This window comes from Lissotriton vulgaris, chromosome 3_1 (genome assembly GCF_964263255.1).
Source record: "Lissotriton vulgaris chromosome 3_1, aLisVul1.2, whole genome shotgun sequence".
NCBI classification, from domain to species: domain Eukaryota; kingdom Metazoa; phylum Chordata; class Amphibia; order Caudata; family Salamandridae; genus Lissotriton; species Lissotriton vulgaris.
In genome coordinates this window covers 38,589,877-38,607,760 of record NC_141689.1, presented here as the reverse complement: position 1 = coordinate 38,607,760, position 17,884 = coordinate 38,589,877, and the positions used below count along the sequence as shown (strand labels likewise).

General features: G+C 48.5%; 1 protein-coding gene across 1 annotated transcript in view; it reads left to right on the top strand.

Annotated features, from left to right (window-relative positions):
• LOC147725884 (long-chain-fatty-acid--CoA ligase ACSBG2-like) overlaps positions 1-17,884 on the top strand; it is a 428,421-nt gene that overhangs the window by 88,222 nt on the left and 322,315 nt on the right. Inside the window, exons 2-4 of the mRNA XM_086960024.1 lie at positions 11,843-12,126; positions 13,268-13,356; positions 14,961-15,081. Coding sequence (XP_086816150.1) covers positions 11,843-12,126; positions 13,268-13,356; positions 14,961-15,081 — 494 coding nt within the window. The remainder of the gene's footprint in view (positions 1-11,842; positions 12,127-13,267; positions 13,357-14,960; positions 15,082-17,884) is intronic.

Here is a 17,884-nt window from a genome sequence, read left to right as displayed (position 1 = left end):
GGGAAGACGACAAAGTGAACCGCTGGAACGCTTGATGGTGCCTGCTTGTGCAGGGTGGTCACTCCTTGGCCACAAGGGAGATTTCTTCAAAGTTCTGTGGAGCAGAACGTCGAGGTTCAGAGTTTCTTTTCGTAGATTCAATTCAGGATAATCTAATTTGGAATGGGACAAGCTCCTACCTTTATTCTCCTAAAGGGGGCTGTACTATCACTAGGTCCCTCCTATAGGTGGGACCAGGAAGGGGGGTGGTTACACCCCCTAATCTTTGTCCGGTTTCAGGACAGAGCTGGGGCTGGAGTGCCCCAGCAACTGGTTTGAGCCGGTGTATGCACAGGGCACCTTGTGTGCCCCAGGCATGGATCATTCCATTCAGGCCTGTCCTACCCAATACACAAAATCCTGTCTGGGGTGGTGCTAGCACCTCCCAAGGCAGGAAACTCTTTGTCCAAGCCTCCCTCGCTGGAAGGACTCCCAGCAGCAGGAGGTCAGACTTGTGTCTGTGGTGGCAGCATCCATTTTGTGATGCTGAGGCTCGAGTTAACTTTAGCTGGGGTTCACAGTTACATACATGTTGTGTCCCTCTAAAAGGGTGAAATGCTACCCCCGTCGCCAGAACTGGTGAGGGAGTAGTATTCCAATTTGTATGACACCTTACTCGACATGTTTTGACTGAGTTGCTGTCATTTTCTACTTTTTTGCAAATGTTACCACTTTTTAAGAATAAGGTATCTAAAACCCATTTTTATCAAACATAATATACGGTCTTTTAAGAATGCCCTAGCGTTACTATCATCCCTTGAGACTGTGGATATCTGCTTCTTTGTTGCCACTTTTACACTGAAATGTACAGCTGCCAGGAAATGTATTGTATTGCCATAATTTCATATACTCCTGTCTGTACTTATTTGTTCCTTTAACAGTATTTCGTAACTAAGTAAATGTACAGCTGCCAGGAAGAGCACTTTGTGCGATAACTACTTTTATTCCTGTCTGTACATGTATGTTCCCCTTGCCTTTTTTAGCTTTTTAAATGTTTTTATTATCATAATTATTAGAAAATGTGGATATTTGTTACTCTGTTGTTACTTTATTTTGATATGTACAGCTGCCAGGAAGTGTTCAGTGCTGCTATAATTTTACACTTTCCTGTCTGTACTTCTTTGTCCTTTTCTAATTACACTCTGCAATCAAATGTACAGCTGCCAGGATAAGCACTATATCTGATAATTATATTTATTCCTGTCTGTACATGGATGATCCCCATACCTTTTAGCTTTATCTTATCTTCAATCATGTATTTGATGCCCAGTTCCTGTCAGTACACGTCCCCCCCCCTATGAAATATTTCGGTGATTACTTGAATAATTTTGTCTTTTAGAATAACTTTGAATGTAATGAATTGTTTATAAGTTTATGCTTGTATGATTTGTATTTTCAAATCGAATAAAAGCTTATTACTTGACTTGATAATGCTATGCCAAAGTTAGCAATAACCGCGAGGATTATAATGCACTTAAGAGTATATGGTATAGCGTTATCATGGAAACAGCTAAAGGACTTGGTTCCGAAAGATGCAGACAGGCTCAGCTCATGCCAGAGCACCATCTCACATAATTCCAAGCACTCTGCCTCCGGGATTGTTAAGGCTTGCCATAGGAGTGACTTATAGGAGTATATGTGTCCATTTTAGGTTTAGATATAGGTATACTATATCTAAAGCAAAGGGTGATTACACCACCTTGCCCCAGCTGATTGATCAGCCAGTTGTGTCAGATTTGGATGGCCAGCCAGGGGTGGCATAATACATGCTGCAGCCCCTGGTAGGCCTTGGGTTCACTTATGCCCCTGGGTACCTATGGTACACTGTACAAGGACTTACAATAGTGACCCAATACCAATTGGTAAAAGCACCTAAGGTACATGCTTGTCAATTTAGAGAGAGAACAGCGAGGCTGTGGGTCTTATTAGCAGGCCCACAGCCAGGGAAAGTCGTAAACCAGTGAAGCAAAAAGCAAAAATCTGGGGTGACCATAGGACTGCAGACCCTACTCTCCTACAGATGGATCCCTCCGTCTGATGGCTTGGAGGATTGTCTGTTACTTATGTTTTACCACTTTCCCTTTGGTTCATGGGAAATGTGGTCGTGTTTTGTACTTTAACATGACTGCTGGATTAAAAGTGAAGAAATTGAAAGCATAATCTTCGCATGCATGTCCTTAATAGAATTGAAACTTCCTGTTATGTTCGCTAGAAGATTTTTCATTATCGCCCCCAATAAATTCAGAGCATTCAAAACCAAACCACCTCAGGGCTTAATTTGAGCCGGAGCTTGCTGGTGCTCAGCACCGGCACTTAATTATGGGGGCCGGGTCTATCACGCAGCATTAAGTGCACCTGTGCTCCTGCCTTAGAATTTTATTTTTGAAGTCGTGACTCGTGCGTGTGTGTCACTGGTGAGTGTGGCTGTGCTAGACTCACTGCTCACTGTCACTGATCAGGTCCGGTCATCGATAATGCATGCAGTGTACTACTTACTGCTGTCGGTGTGGTGACGTCACGTGCGCGTGCCTGCTCCCATTTCCGACCTACTCTCTCAAGGCAAGAGTTCCCGGCCCGGCCGCGCCGCGGATCAGGGCCCCAGTGGGCGGGACACTGTTTGTGTCATGTTGCAGGGGCCAGGCCAGGCACTGGGCAGGGCTTTGCTGCGGGGGTTGGGCAGTGGGATGGGGTTATGCGCGCCAGAGGAAGCGACGCGTGCGCAGATTGCATGCATTTGCACGTGACGTGTATTTTCTCTGCCCGCCCCAGCATACCCGCACCTCTCCCGCCGAGCATCTAGGAGATTCTGCCGGCCGGGCCGGCCTTTCAAAGTTGCTGGAAGAGTTGGGACTTGGGAGCGCTCAGCAGGTGAGGGCGAGGCAGGGGCCAGGGCGTTAGTGAATAATTTACTGGTGTCAGTCATGTATCCGGCGGCCGAAATTATCATCATGAGCTGCACTGGCTGGCAGGCAGGTGAGGCGAGGGCGAGGCAGGGGCACTGCCGTGAATTATAGATTAGGCTGAGCATGGCGAAATAAATGTGATTTGTGGGCAGAGGGGAATGCCTGACTGAGCATCTGCTTTCCTACTACATGCACAGAATACGATTAGGGCAGATTAAGGGGCAGGCTGCTTTAACGGTGGATTTACTGCCAAATACTTAAACATCGCGGAAAGCAAAAAGCAAATTACACTGTGCAACATATGTGTAATGCACAATGGTGGAGCTCGCTCGTGGTGGCAGCTGTTATGTTCCTGGAGGTCCGCCCACAGCGCCCCAAGCGCGGGGCGCGTTGGTCATGTCACTCCTGATAATAAAAAGAGGTCTAGCACGTGCGAGGGCGTTCAGAGAGAGAGACGCACAGACCGAGCAACCAAACTTATTCCCAGTGTCCGTCTGAGTTTATTCTAAGGCCACGTGTTAGGCCTAGCTAGAATTAGATGCCCCGGAGTGTAGGTCCCAGAGTGATCTCCCTAGGGCAGTCATTTCCCCATCCCAAGACACAACAATTGGCGACGAGGGTGGTTGTCGATCCCTCGCTCCGGGTGTGTGTGTGCCCCTTCTGGGGTGAGGCGGCTGCGGGTGCTCCCATTTGCCCGCGGTGCTCGTGCCTTGCTGCCACGCACACCCCCACACAGCTCGCCTGGAGGAACAACTCTCACCCCTGGCTCTCTGCAGGTGAGCGGCGCTGGCTAGTACTTCCCTGCTGCGCATCGGAGCTCGATTGGTCGCGCGAGGCCATCCCTCCACTGACCCTCCACGCCCGGTGCCGCACCGTGCTCGGCTGCACGTGCGTGAATCGCACCTCGGCGCGCCTGGCGAGGCGTTACGGACGGCGCCCGGTCCTGCCCAGCTGCTCGAGGGGACGTGGTGCCGACTCATCCCAGGGCACCACCCTGCCACCCGATTTTGGAGCGCGAGCCGCCCGCTCCCCGCTGCGGTTGCCGAGTGCACCTCAAAGGCCCTCTTCTGCCCGGCCGGTGGGCATCGTCACGTCTGAGCGCATCCACCACTCTCTCCGCACGAATCGGAGTGCCTCTTCGGATCTCCCCTCGGCTGGCCACGGGCCTGCTCCAGAGCGTCCTGGGCGATGGCTACCATTCCGCCCATTGAACCGTTTGTGGTGGAGGGTGCGCCCTCCACTCTCGCACCGAAGTGGAAGGAGTGGGTGGACAGGCTCCTAATATTCTTCGAGGCCACCAAGGTCCATAAGGAACAGAAGCGCGCCATGGTCCTCCATCTTGGTGGCAAGGACATCCACTCCATTGCTCGGACCCTTACGGAGGCGACCCCCAAGACCCATCACACTCTAATCAATGCCCTCAACGCGCACTTTGAACCAATGGCGAACCAGGATTACGAACGATTCATCTTTCGACAAGCACGGCAACTGCCGGATGAATCACTGGATGCATATCACTCCAGGCTCAAGAAACTAGCACTGACGTGTGGATTCCAAGACGTTACAGAGGAGATCAGGGGCCAGATCATCCAAGGATGCGCCTCTGCAAAGCTGCGCGAGAGAATACTGGAGGAGTCGGGGAAGCCTCTGCCAGACATCCTCACGCTTGGCTGCACAAAGGAGCTGTCCAAGGCCAGGGCAGCCCACATGGAAGCAGCACTGCAAGCCAATATGAAAGTGGAACCAGTTAACAAAATACAGGTCCGGCCAACGCCCAAATGGCCCAAAAGGACGACAACCCCTCAGGGTGGAGCTTCAGCACAATCATGCGGCTACTGCGGAGGCCCGAGACACCCGGCGCCAGAGTGTCCGGCACGGGGCAAAAGATGCTCAGGATGCGGAAAAATGAATCTCTTCGAAAAAGTGTGCCGGTCTCAGAAGTTCAGCAGGCCCCGCCAGACGGTGCACACGGTTGCTGAGCACGAAGGTGCTGAAGGGGAGCCCAGCAACAGTGACATGGACGATGACGAGGAGGAGCGATCCGTACACAAGGTGTACATGATCGGCACCGCCACCAGACGCACCAGGACGCTGCCCCAGTGCTCCATCCAGGTGGCTGATCAGGACATCATGGCGACGGTCGACACTGGCGCATCGATAAACCTCATGAGTGCGTCCCTCTACAGAGACATGACTACCCCTCCCAGTCTCCGATCCACCCCGATCACAGTATATGCCTACGGTCAAGATGTTCCACTCCGCATCCGTGGAAAGTTCAAAGCGGCAGTCCGACACGGGGACAAGATCACGCGAGCTAATATCTTTGTGTCGGAAGAGGGTCAAGGTATGCTCCTGAGCTGCCGGACGGCAGAAGACCTAGGGGTGGTCACATTCGCATTTGGTGTGCATGAAGAATCGGTACAACAGCTAATTATGGACTTTCCAGACCTATTTGAAGGAATTGGGTGTTTCAAGGGCCGGGAAATACATCTGCACGTGGACCCCACTGTACAACCGGTGGCCTTGCGACACCGTCGCATTGCGTTCCATTTGCGACCACTGGTCGAGGAAGAACTGCAGAAGCTGGAAGCAGCTGGAATAATCGAGAAGGTATCAGGCCCCACCCCCTGGGTGTCGCCCATCGTGGTCACAAGGAAACCGAAACAGCCTGGGGCGATCCGGATCTGCGTGGACATGCGCCTACCCAATGCTGCCATCAAGAGGGAGCGCCATATCACCCCCACGATAGATGATCTAATTGGGGAGATGGCTGGAGCCTGTTGGTTCTCCAAATTGGACCTCCGGGCGGGGTATCACCAACTCGTGCTAGATAAGGAGTCCCGGAACATCACAACTTTCTCTACCCACATTGGACTTCGCAGATACACCAGGTTGAGTTTTAGAATCTCCAGTGCTGCCGAAGTTTTCCAAAATGTCATCCAGGAGCTGATTGCTGGCATACCGGGAGTAATAAATGTCAGCGATGACATCATGGTGCACGCCCGCACAATCCCAGAGCACAACCAACGCCTGGCGCAAGTTTTTCGCAGACTCCGCAGTGCGGGGCTCACACTGCACCGAGATAAGTGTGAATTCCTGCGAAACAAACTGGGGTTCTTCGGATATGTGTTCTCAGCTGAAGGCGTCAACCCTGATCCTGACAAGGTTAAAGATATCAAGGATGCGCCACCGCCCACGACAGTCACGGAAGTCAGGAGTTTTCTTGGTATGGTAAATTACTGTGGCCGTTTCATCAAGGACTTGGCCAACCTGACTCTCCCCTGCGTGAACTCACTAAAGACTCCACCCCATGGAGCTGGGGGCCTGAACAGGAAAAGGCATTTCAGGACATCAAGAACTCACTCTCCAGCAATACCACGCTGGCGTTCTTTGACCCGCGACACTCCACTCTCATTGCGGTAGATGCCGGACCGGCGGGGTTGGGGGCCGTCCTGATGCAGAGGGCACGAGACGAGATAGACTGGTCCCCTGTCGCCTTCGCCAGCCGGTCCCTCACGGGCACGGAGCAGAGGTACTCGCAAATTGAGAAAGAGGCCATCGCAATACATTGGGGATGTCGTCACTTCCATTTGTACGTATATGGCAAGCCCTTCACGGTGGTGACAGACCACAAACCGCTGCTGGCTCTGTTCTCAGGAACTTCATCCAAGCCACCTCCAAGGATAGAAAAATGGATCCTGCAATTGCAAGAATACAATTGCAATATCGAGTACCAACCAGGGGCGAAGAATCCGGCGGATTACCTATCACGACACCCTAGGCCCGCAACCCCTGAAGAGATGGATGAGGCAGAAGAGACGGAAGCATATGTACAGTGGGTAGTGGCCCGGTCATGCCCGCGTCCCATATCCTTAGAAGAGGTCGTGAGCGCCACGGCTCAGGATGCCTGCATACAGCGGGCCAAGGACCTTCTCCGAACTACCAACTGGCAGAAAGCTAAAGAGGGCTGGAAAGTGCTCACCCCGGAGGCTCAGAAGATCATGGACAGTTTGTATCATGTGAGGGCTGAACTAAATGAAGATGCGGCGGGATGCCTCCTGCGGGGGCATCGCCTAGTGATCCCAATGGCTCTCACGGGACGAGTGATCCAACTGGCCCACATAGGGCACCAGGGGATGGTCAAGACGAAGGCCCGACTGCGAACTAAAGTATGGTTCCCGCTCATGGATGACATGGTGGAGAGCGTGGTGAGATTGTGCGCGGCCTGCCAAGTTACGGGAGACAACCCCCGTGAGGCCCCCATCATCGTGGAACCCCGGCCACAAGGACCCTGGGAGAGAGTCAGCATGGACTTCGGCAGTCTCCCGGATGGAAGACACACGCTGGTGATGATAGACGACCACTCAAAATACCCTGAAGTTGAAATCGTCACAAGTACCAGTGCAGACTGCGTCATTCCCAAAGTGGAAAAGATCGTTGCCACTCACGGAGCCATGAAGGAACTGAGAACAGACAATGGACCGCCATTCCAGGGTCAGGACTTTGCTGCATACCTATCGTCTCTGGGGACACATCACAGGCGCATAACACCTCGGTGGCCTCAAGCCAATGGGGAGGCCGAGAGGTTTATGAGGACATTGAATAAGGTCATTCGCATTGCCCACGACAAAGGACAGTCAGTGGAAATGGCCATCTTTACGTTTCTTCGAAGCTATCGCCAGACCCCGCACTCCACAACTGGGGTGGCCCCAGCACATCTTCTTCTAGGAAGAGTGATAACTGACTCCATCCCTCATCACCCCCAGTGGGCACCTGAAGTGATAAATGAACAAGCAGTGGCGAGGAAAAGAAACTCCACATGTGAAAAAATTAGCCAGAGACGACGGGCCGTGGCTCCGCACTTCAAAAGAGGCGATGTGGTGCTCATCCGAAATCGTGTAACCAGTGGCAAGTTCAGACTTAATTATGAGAAGCGACCATGGCGAGTCATCGGAGTGAAAGGCACCCGCCTCACGGCCATTCGAGGACGAGACAGGGTGACTCGCAATGTGTCTCATTTCAAACTGTATCATCCCTCAGCCCCAGAGTCAGAGCGTCAGCAGGGCGGTGAACAAACCGAAACTGCAACCAACTTGCCAACCGTTGAATCAACAACCCGTCACGAGGTCAGACAAAGTAGCGAGCATCAGGTCTCCAGTGAAGAAGTGGGAGGTGACGCGGAGGCCCTGGATGAGGCCCCAGATCCGGAGGGGGCAGACAGAGAGGCGCCAAGTCACGAGTTGGAGGTTGGAGCGGAACTGCTGACTCGCAGGGGGTCGCAACGTCGGCTATGTGACAATCCCACCCCCTCTGGCTGGCTGAAAGACTACTTCACGTAAGACTGTTCCCATTTACATACGCATACATTTGAACAGAGTGGCCGGTAACGTGGCACTGCATTTAGAGGACGCTGAAGGTATCGGTCTTAATGTTTCAAAAAAAAAAATAATGACAACGTTTAAATGTGTTCATGATTAGGTTTTGGTTTTTCCTTATTTTAGGAGGAATGTTATGTTCCTGGAGGCCGCCCACAGCGCCCCGAGCGCGGGGCGCGTTGGTCATGTGACTCCTGATAAAAATAAGAGGTCTAGCACGTGCGAGGGCGTTCAGAGAGAGAGACGCACAGACCGAGCAACCAAACTTATTCCCAGTGTCCGTCTGAGTTTATTCTAAGGCCACGTGTTAGGCCTAGCTAGAATTAGATGCCCCGGAGTGTAGGTCCCAGAGTGATCTCCCTAGGGCAGTCATTTCCCCATCCCAGGACACAACAGCAGCCGGGCCGTCGTCACTGGCAGTGGTGCATTGTAGCAAGCAACTTATAATGCATAAAGAAGCAAGTGCTTGCTTTTAATCTCGGAAACTGTACGAAATGAGAGGTCAAGGAATTCAAGGTGAACTCCATTCATGCGACGAGCGCTGTTTCTTCCTTTCGCATTTACTCAGTTCCTGTTCTTTCTTTCCCACATCATGAGGGCAGGGCAGGCAGGGCCTGGGGGCGGCGGGGGCCGCAGGCGCAGGATTACGTTTTTTTTTAATTATCATTGTGATTGGTTATCTTAGTTTTACTTTTATCTATCATTATTATCACGTGACATGATGATTGGGGCCTGGGATAGGCGGCGTAGGCCGGCAGACATATCATGAATTCAATTAAGTAATAAATCTGCGCAGCAGCGCAGGTGAGGCCTACAGATTTACTTTTTAATGTTCATCATGGTCACGTCACTGCTTAAATGTTCAAATGCCCTAGTTTGATCATCACCATGTCGGGGCACGATCATGTTTTGTTGCCAGCACTCTGTGAGTGCACTGGCTATTTTTTGCGCAGTTGCGGGCCGGACTGCCTGGAATCAGTACTACAGGATGCAGCCAGGCCCAGCCAGGGCAGGATTCAGTTTCGTTTTCAGGCCAGGCTGGGCAGGCACGCTCATAAAATCTGTCAGTGGGGGTTGGGGCTGTGCCAGGCAAGCAGCGTCACCTGCACAAATGTTCTAATCTTACAGAATCATTACATAGCTGCCAAGGTTTTAGATTGCGGCGTGACATTTTCATTATTACAGCAAATATGAGTGACATTTATTTCAACGACCATGAGTGACACTCGCACAAGCAAAATAAAGCATCGCAGAAGAGGGAAACATGATATAAATACCAGAATTTACATGCATTTAAGCAACTAGAAAAATATTTTAAAACTGCCGCAGATCATCTGAAATTGAAGGGCACTTCCCTTGTAACCTTATAGCACTTTTAAGGTGGGCGGGACGGCCAAGTTCTGCTAGAAATATATCGCTGTATTGACCGGCACCGGGCACTATAATTGCATGCAGTATTAGCCAACTAGCGCGGCTCCTTGTTACACCTCCCTCTCAGTTAAAGAAACCACTGCTTAATGTTAAAGTGCACACAAGGCCAGCATAGCAGGTGGTGCCAAGAGCAGGGTCACCTCATCTCATCTCCGCCGAAGAACCATTCCGGGCACACACACCATATTAAATCGTGCAAGGAAGTATTGAGAAACGGTGAGGCTGCGCACAGTGCGCAGGCTGCGGGTTAAGAAGATGAAACTAAATAGGCCCTGCTCATCCTGCTGCCGTAGCCAACCCGCCCAGCCGCTCGCTGATGCTGACTGCTTGTCCAAACATGGTGGCTGGTGCGGGCACCCAATCCCGATGCCGGTAATGGTTTCACTTTCTTTTTTGGGTTTGGTGTGGTGTTGTTGTCGCAACGGATAGTGTGTTGCAATGCAATCTATTACTTTTTAAATTGATTCACGCGCGTTGGGGGCTCATCATTGTTCTTGTTCTATCTTGTGGTATGTGTTGTGTAGTTGTTGACATATGTAGAGTGAAAAGCCGAGCGCCTGTTGATGGAATGAAGTTAATGCTCTGTAAACCTGGGTCATCACAGTTACCTGCCCTCATTTGCAAGGTTTGCATTAATACAGACCGGATTCTGAGTCATGTGGTGGGGTGATACTAGGGTGTTATGGAGTCCATCTTTAGCTTGGGTAAAAATAAATGTCTAATTCAATGTACTGAGCTGCGGCATGTATAGTTTTACTGTGGCTAGCCTAGAAATGAATTGTTTTACAATTGCTTGCACGACGCACACTTTTTTGATCGGTTTACTTTTGCCCAGTGAAGGAGATAGTAACGGCCCTGCTCTCTGAGTAATGGTAACCCCGGCCCGGGTAACACTCTGTCAGCTGCCTGTCACTCAGCAGCACACACAGAGAGGGGCAGGAGGCAGGAGAGGGTCTGGAGGAGCCCGGCTCGTGAGGGGTGAGGGAACAGCTGACCCTTCCCCAGGTCCGCAGGGTCATAGGTTGTCGGGCCCCTGCCTGAAGCTAGCTCTCTTTACTGTCCTTCCACCCCTATAGTACGTATCCATACGGAGGCCTCACTCTTCACGTAAAACTAATTTTTCACTCAGAGTCTCAGACCTTTGTTCTGCTGTCACCTGACCTCACAACAACATTGCAAACCGGACACCCACCTCAACAGCCCCAGCTCGCTCCAGACCCAAACATAGCTCACAGGGGCGACTGCGAAACATGGGTGGCCCGGGGTCAACAGCACCGCATGAGACCCCAGACCTGTGTAGGTGTGGAGGGCGAGGGATGTCTTTTATAGTCTTGCTATGCTTTGGAACGCTGAGTTTAAATACAGTAAATTAGTGGGTGCTGGCCTGGGGCATGTAGGGCAGGGAGACATCACCACACTGAGGCTGAAGTTTAGGAATTATAAACCCATACAGAAAAATAACAAATTGACATTCCATATAAAACATGGAGGGTTTGTGACAATGTATTGCAACTTACTAGTTTTGTTATAGTGCCTACCACTTCTCTTTACAAGTACCAGAGTTCTGTACAAAGAGTAACTGATGTTTCGATAAATTCGATTCCTATCAAGTCAAGACTAACCGGGAATCAAGCCATTTAATGATGTGGGTGGAGCCAATGGAGGAAGTGGGTGGAGCCAGAGAAAAGTAGGTGTGGCCTCCGACAAAGATTTGAGCACCTGCACTTCATATTTTACAAATTAAGCACTGAACCACCTGTTACCAGGGCGTAAGGGTATGAAGTAAGACTTCTCCACATATTCTGTGTTAGAGAAAAGCATGAAAGTTGTGTGTCTATCAGCTGGCCCATGCTTTAAATCATCACTCTTTAGAAGCCCATTGGCTCTGTAAGAATAGCTATCTTCCATAGCTACTAATGTCAAAAGGTCTATACTATTGGTCATTGCAAGAGACAATTGTAAGTAGGGCTCCTTGAAGTCTTGGTAATGTAACTACTAGAAGGAATAAAACAATCATTGTTGCCATTACATGATTAGCAGAGACATGTCTGTAAATCACTCTCCAACTGTCAATATTCCATATTATTCCAACAGCACAGAAGCCTTCATGTGTCTTTGGGAAGCCCAATGACCACATATTGCTGGCCCCAGCAGACCGCTTCTGGACAACAACGAGGGACAGAGCAGTGAAGCTGCGCATGGAAGAGACAGGACCAGCCTCTGAGCCACCGGTCACCACACACCAGTTGTTATGGGACGCGGTCCAGCGCTTTGGAAACCACCCAGCGATGGCCGTGAAAAGAGACGGACAGTGGAAAACTACCACCTATCTCCAGTACTACCAGGCCTGCCGGGCAGCAGCCAAGAGCTTCTTGAAGGTGAGTCCTAGCAACTTTCACCAACGGAGAGGAAACGTCCACATGCTGTCTGAATGAGGCGGGAGGAGGTTTGTGGTGGCTAAACGGTATCTAAGCATAATAGGGCAGTTAATGAAGGATAACTGTTTGATGCTGACAAATATTTCAAATGTAATTGGCCACACATTCAAATATTTTTGTATAAGCTGGTTATTTTATTAATTTACTTGCTGCACCCAAGACAGCAGTGTCAGACAGCTTTATAGGAGAAAAACAACTATGCAATTGAGAGTGCATCCAGTACAACCATCTTATCCGATAATTACAAACATTTAGTGATAGATTTTCACATTGGCATTAGAAAGTAGCCCAGCATGAAATCACAATGTAACATTGATGAAGGGGCACCTTCCTGCACAAAAACAGCCCTGACTCTTTCTATGTGTCCCTATCCTGAGGAGTCATACGAATATTGCGCATTCCCAGGTTTACAAGTCCTTGTAAATCTGGGACTGGCTCAAAAACCATGGGAGTTGTGTGGGAACACACATCAAAATGCCCATAGAACACCTCACTTGCGTAGAGTAAGGCAATGCAGCGATTTGCGCTGCGTTGCCTTTTTCCGGATTTTTTATGCCATGCGGGGTGGCTTTACGTGGCTTCAAAAGTCTGACTTAGAGGTTTGCGTCATGCATGTGCCACTTTGCTTGGTGCACGCTTGGCACAAAGCTCTCCTAAATTAGCCCCTAAATATTTGGGCGATTCGTTCGATAATGATCTGCGGTCCTCGGCCAGACAGAAAAACAGAATCCACTCTGGCTCAGATTAAGCTCATGAGTGAATCAGGGGCTGTGAAATATATCACACAGTGCATAACACTGAACACAATTTAATTTCATAGGGTTCAAACAAGACCATCTAATGAGTTCTTCATGTCAATGGATTCACTTATCACTTGAATTTCCCACTGAAATTCCCTGAATTGTTTACATAAGGTGTTGTTGTTGATTTCTGCCACGTTAACTTTGTGTGAACAGATGGAGAAACTCTTCAGCCTGAGTCACTAACATGTTCTGAGTGCTTTGAGTGTAAGTTACTGTCCTAATGGACCATGGCAGAGAGGCTGGTTCTGATCATACCCTTCTGCATCTGACCCTCACAGCTCGGCCTGGAGCGCTTCCACGGAGTCGGCATCCTGGGAAATAACTCGCCAGAGTGGTTCATTGCCAACCTAGGAGCAATCATGGCCGGGTAAGTGCCTGTTCTACCTCTCCCTTTATGTACTCTGCTTTACTCTTAGTAAACAGTAGAGTTAACACCAGAGAAGGTCACTATGGGTTGGTCAATTGGTGTGAGTCATGCTGCTGGTCCACACTGTGTGTTGACACCACATTCATGGTTGTGCAAGTGTGTGTGAAGTGGACTTCAATGCATTTTAATTAATTTACTAGAAAAGGTCTATGGTGTACTCTACGTGTGCATGCATCTATGACTGTGGTGGTACTCACACAGAACAGACATAGATTGGACAACGGAGTGCTGAAGAACGGGAGCGAGTCTAGGTTTACGATACAAGATTGTTCACAATCTGGTGTGTAACATGGGGATTGCTACTGTCTAGGGTGGGAGTGTTCTTCAGATGTATCTTCCAGGTCATTCTGATTTGTAGCAGGTTTGGGGCAGGAGATCATGGTGGTGATGTTGTTCCAAGTTTTGGTTGTATTGACAGAAAAGGTCTACATTTCTGCATATCTTGGTCTTAATTCTGGTGATGTCCTGGTTCTAGTGTGACACTGCTCACCTAAACCGATTCCAGCCCAGTGCTCAGAGATGCTGTTTCTGGTTATCTTGTAGGAGATGTAGGTGTTCATAAAGATGGTGTGAGCCAAGACAGGGAAGTGAAGTTCCTTCAATATTGGATCAAATTAATTCAGGCCCTTGATTAGTCAGGATCAGGGGGTAAGATGTCTTTCGAGGGTGCTGGTGCGGAGTCAGGCGTGCCATTGCCGCGCTCCACGTGGGAGGCGTCTTAGGCTTGCGAAGTTGCTGCATTGGTATCCACACAAGGAAAAACAAGATTCTCAGCATTCTCCATGCCAATGAACATAGCTCAGTTCATATGCTTCCAAGTAGACTACTCATGTTTTTCCAAGTTCATAATGTTCTCATAGAGAAGAGTGTGCCAGTTTTCTTTCATTGTAACCTCAATGTATTTATTCATGAAATGGTAATATTAACTTTTCTAATATTTAAAACATTATTCACAATCCAAAACTACCCAGAGTATCATATTCTAAAATACCAGAATTCAATTTAACTTTATAAAAACGAAAGATGACTGACTGACTGGCTATAGGCTGGCAAAGCTCTCTTTTCATTGGCTACTCTCATATTGGCAACGTTGGTGTGGTTGATCTGTATTCCCAAGTGTTGGTTACATTAGATTTATTCATGTTACACTAAGTTCCATAATACCACACACAGACTTCTGCAATAGAAATATAGGGGAGATACAGAAACACCTTTGCACCCTGTGTGGCCCGAAGAAGGGGGAGTATCATAGGTTCATTTAGAGAGTACTCAGAAATTGAGTTGAGGGGAAACTACCAGATAATGAGCACTCAATGGCGGATCTCTGCAAACTTTTACACAATTACATTTTTCAGGTTCAAGAAATATTTTAAATGGTCCTTGCAGAATGATTTTGAGATATCTAAAGGGTTATCTGAAGATAGTCAGTGTATATGGTCTCTAAAACCATAAGGCAAGGAGAAATAGGAATGCCTACAAACATTGACAAATGATTCCCTTTCTTGCCTCCACATAATCACACTCTCCTCATCATGTGTTTGCAGTGGTATTCCTTGCGGAATATACACCACAAGCTCTGCGGACGCCTGTCGGTATGTGGCCAGCAACTGTGAAGCCAACATCCTCGTGGTGGAGAATCACCACCAACTGGAAAAAATCCTGCCGGTGAGAGGGTCACTCATTTTTCCTCCCCCCATCAATAGGATGGTCGCCCAACGATCACTCTACCGCATGTTTGAGTGGGCTAGAATGTAACACTGTGCATTAATTGAGCAGGGGCTTTTTAGAGCTTGGTCACTTGCATGGCTTTCAGAGATCAACATGTACCTGATGAGCTGCAGCATCTATTACTGGTTAGAGACAGATTGTCCTTACAGTGTATTTCCAAAAATCTGATCTGAAATTCTTGGTTCTGTCCAGTTACAACCTCAAAGATCTCTTGACATCTTGAATATGCAGAGCTCTTTCTGCAGCACTGAATGGATTTTTAAAGAATGTGTTTAGTATGAGAGGTGTGTTAAGATTAATGTTGATAAGGACTTAATGGTATAAATCTAAGACTCATCATTAGAGTAACATTGCCCTTACAGAATCGGAGGAAAGGTTCTTCAAGTGTCAAAGATTGACTCTTGCTAATCTTTCTAACTGAAGTTAGAGCTGGGAGTAGAGCAACATCTCATGACAAATATTTAATTTCTTCCTTGTGAATTAGCTTTAATGAACTTCTCAACAGCTGCAACAGGACTGTGTTCAACTGCCATAGAACGCGAGGTCCTCCCAGAGGAGCAAAGTTTCTGACTAGCCATTTAATAAACTCTTTTATTACTCTGTTATGACATAGCGATGGTTTACGTGATTACCTTCTAAAGCAAGTGATTGCATTTACATGAGCCTTGATAGATGCTTGTGTGTGACACAATGGTGAAGGGTATTCCGTCCGCTGAAATATAAATCCCATTATATCCTATGGGATTTATATCTCTGATACTGGGGAATGATCACACTCTCTAAATCATACGCAGAATCCATTTGGCACAGCATGTTATGTTCACTGACAAAGATCTGGGTTGTGCCAACATTGCTGTCCTCCAGATTGCTTAAATGGTGGAGTTGGTTATGTACATGAGCTGGGCACACAGTTTCATTGATGCTGGATCTGGATGGGAATGTGCATCTGGTCAGGAGATTGGCTAATGATGTTAGGGCTATTTAAAGGGTGCAATTTGCAGTATGAAGCAAAACTGCATCAACCACATTGAGCAATCTAAATTAGATGACATGGTTCTATTATTGATTTGATCAGTTCTTCCAGGATGAGGGAAAGCCTTGGAATGTGCCTCGCCGTGCAATCGAAAAAAGGCATGGTAGCAAGAAATTCACATGAAGATCAGATTTCCCAACTGCCCTCTTTTTATGTACTCTTGCATCATGTTTGACATCTGAATCTCATCTGACTGCATTCAGAAATGCCTTTCTGACAGGCGAGACTTCCCAAGACCTTCAGGCCCTTGCTGTCCGAAGGCCCACCCTATTTAGAGCTTAAAGTTGTATTTTCCTGCCCAGGACCAAAATGCAGAAGAAACAATCAATGACCAAGCACAATGCGAAAATTCCCCAACGGTTTGAAATGCCAGGAATGGGACCTGAATGATGGAAATCTAACTGGACAGAGGACAATGAGGAGATTGCCTTTGACCCTTGCAGAATGCAGAGTTTGATGCTCTAGACCATCCTACCTTTGAATGAGTCATTGATGGAGGCTCCAGGTAAGAGCAAGGTCTCTATCATATGGATGGTAGACAAGGCTGATAAACTGAATGTAAGAGTGATAGCCCTCATTGGGAAAGTAGCATGGGCTGGGAGCAAGATTAGGTCAATAGAATTCACATGCCTCTTTAACAAAGGAGCCCAGACTTAGCGGGGATGAGCATTAAATGTAAATTGATACTTGTATAGCGCACTACTCACCTGCAAGGGTCTCAACGCGCTTGTACAAATACCGCTGTGGAACCCATCCTGGCTTTCCCTGTGAGGCGTCCACTCCTGGGCACCCCAAGGTGGAGGCCAGGTATCCTTAGCGTTGTGGGGGCCGTTGTGGCGATTAAGCAAGCTATTGCCCAGAGTTGCAGCGTGGGGTCCATGATTTGAATAGGCACTGAGGCGAGAATGATCAGGTCCGTGGAATTTTGAGCCCAAGACCCACTGAGGCAGGGAATTGAACCCTGGTCCCGGGCTAGACCTCTGCATCAGGGTCTGCCGCTCTAACCATTGAGCCACACTTCTCCACATTACGGAGATTCCTCGCTGGAGAGGAAGACCATACAGTATGAAAATATTCTTTTATCACCCATGTGAAAGTACATATCATGAAGATTTCCAGAACACATATATTTACTGTAAGAAAGTGGATTATTATTCGGGGTGGCCACTTGCCCACCTCAAGGAACAATAACACTAACGTGAACCCCAAAGCCACTAAATTAACCTGGGCTCTCCCCATTGAGAGATGTGGCACAGAGCAGGCAGGGTTAATTTAGGGCAATGTATAAGGTATTTAAGCAATACCAAAACAGTATAGAAACAAATCACCAAATAATAAAAATCCCAAACTGCATTAGAACAAGCATTCACAAAGCCAAATTACCTTGCCTCTATGACATATTGGGTTTGACAATTTTTTTTAACCATGCTGCACAGGAGAGGAAGGATGACAAATAGCCAAGCAGCACGTGGGAAGGGTAATGCCGAAGCAATATAAGAAGGGACACAAACAAAATGAGGGAGGGGTGAAGGGAGTGCAAAACCAACAGGGAATTGGGGAGCGAAAGCAACTTGGGGTTGGGGAAAGCAACATGGGGGGCGCGGGTGGGGGAGAGCAAGATGGAGGGGTTGGGAAAAATCACTCAGCAACAGAGAGCAACACCGAGAGCAGAGGGAGAGATGCACACGAGGGAGACAGTTCGAAAAC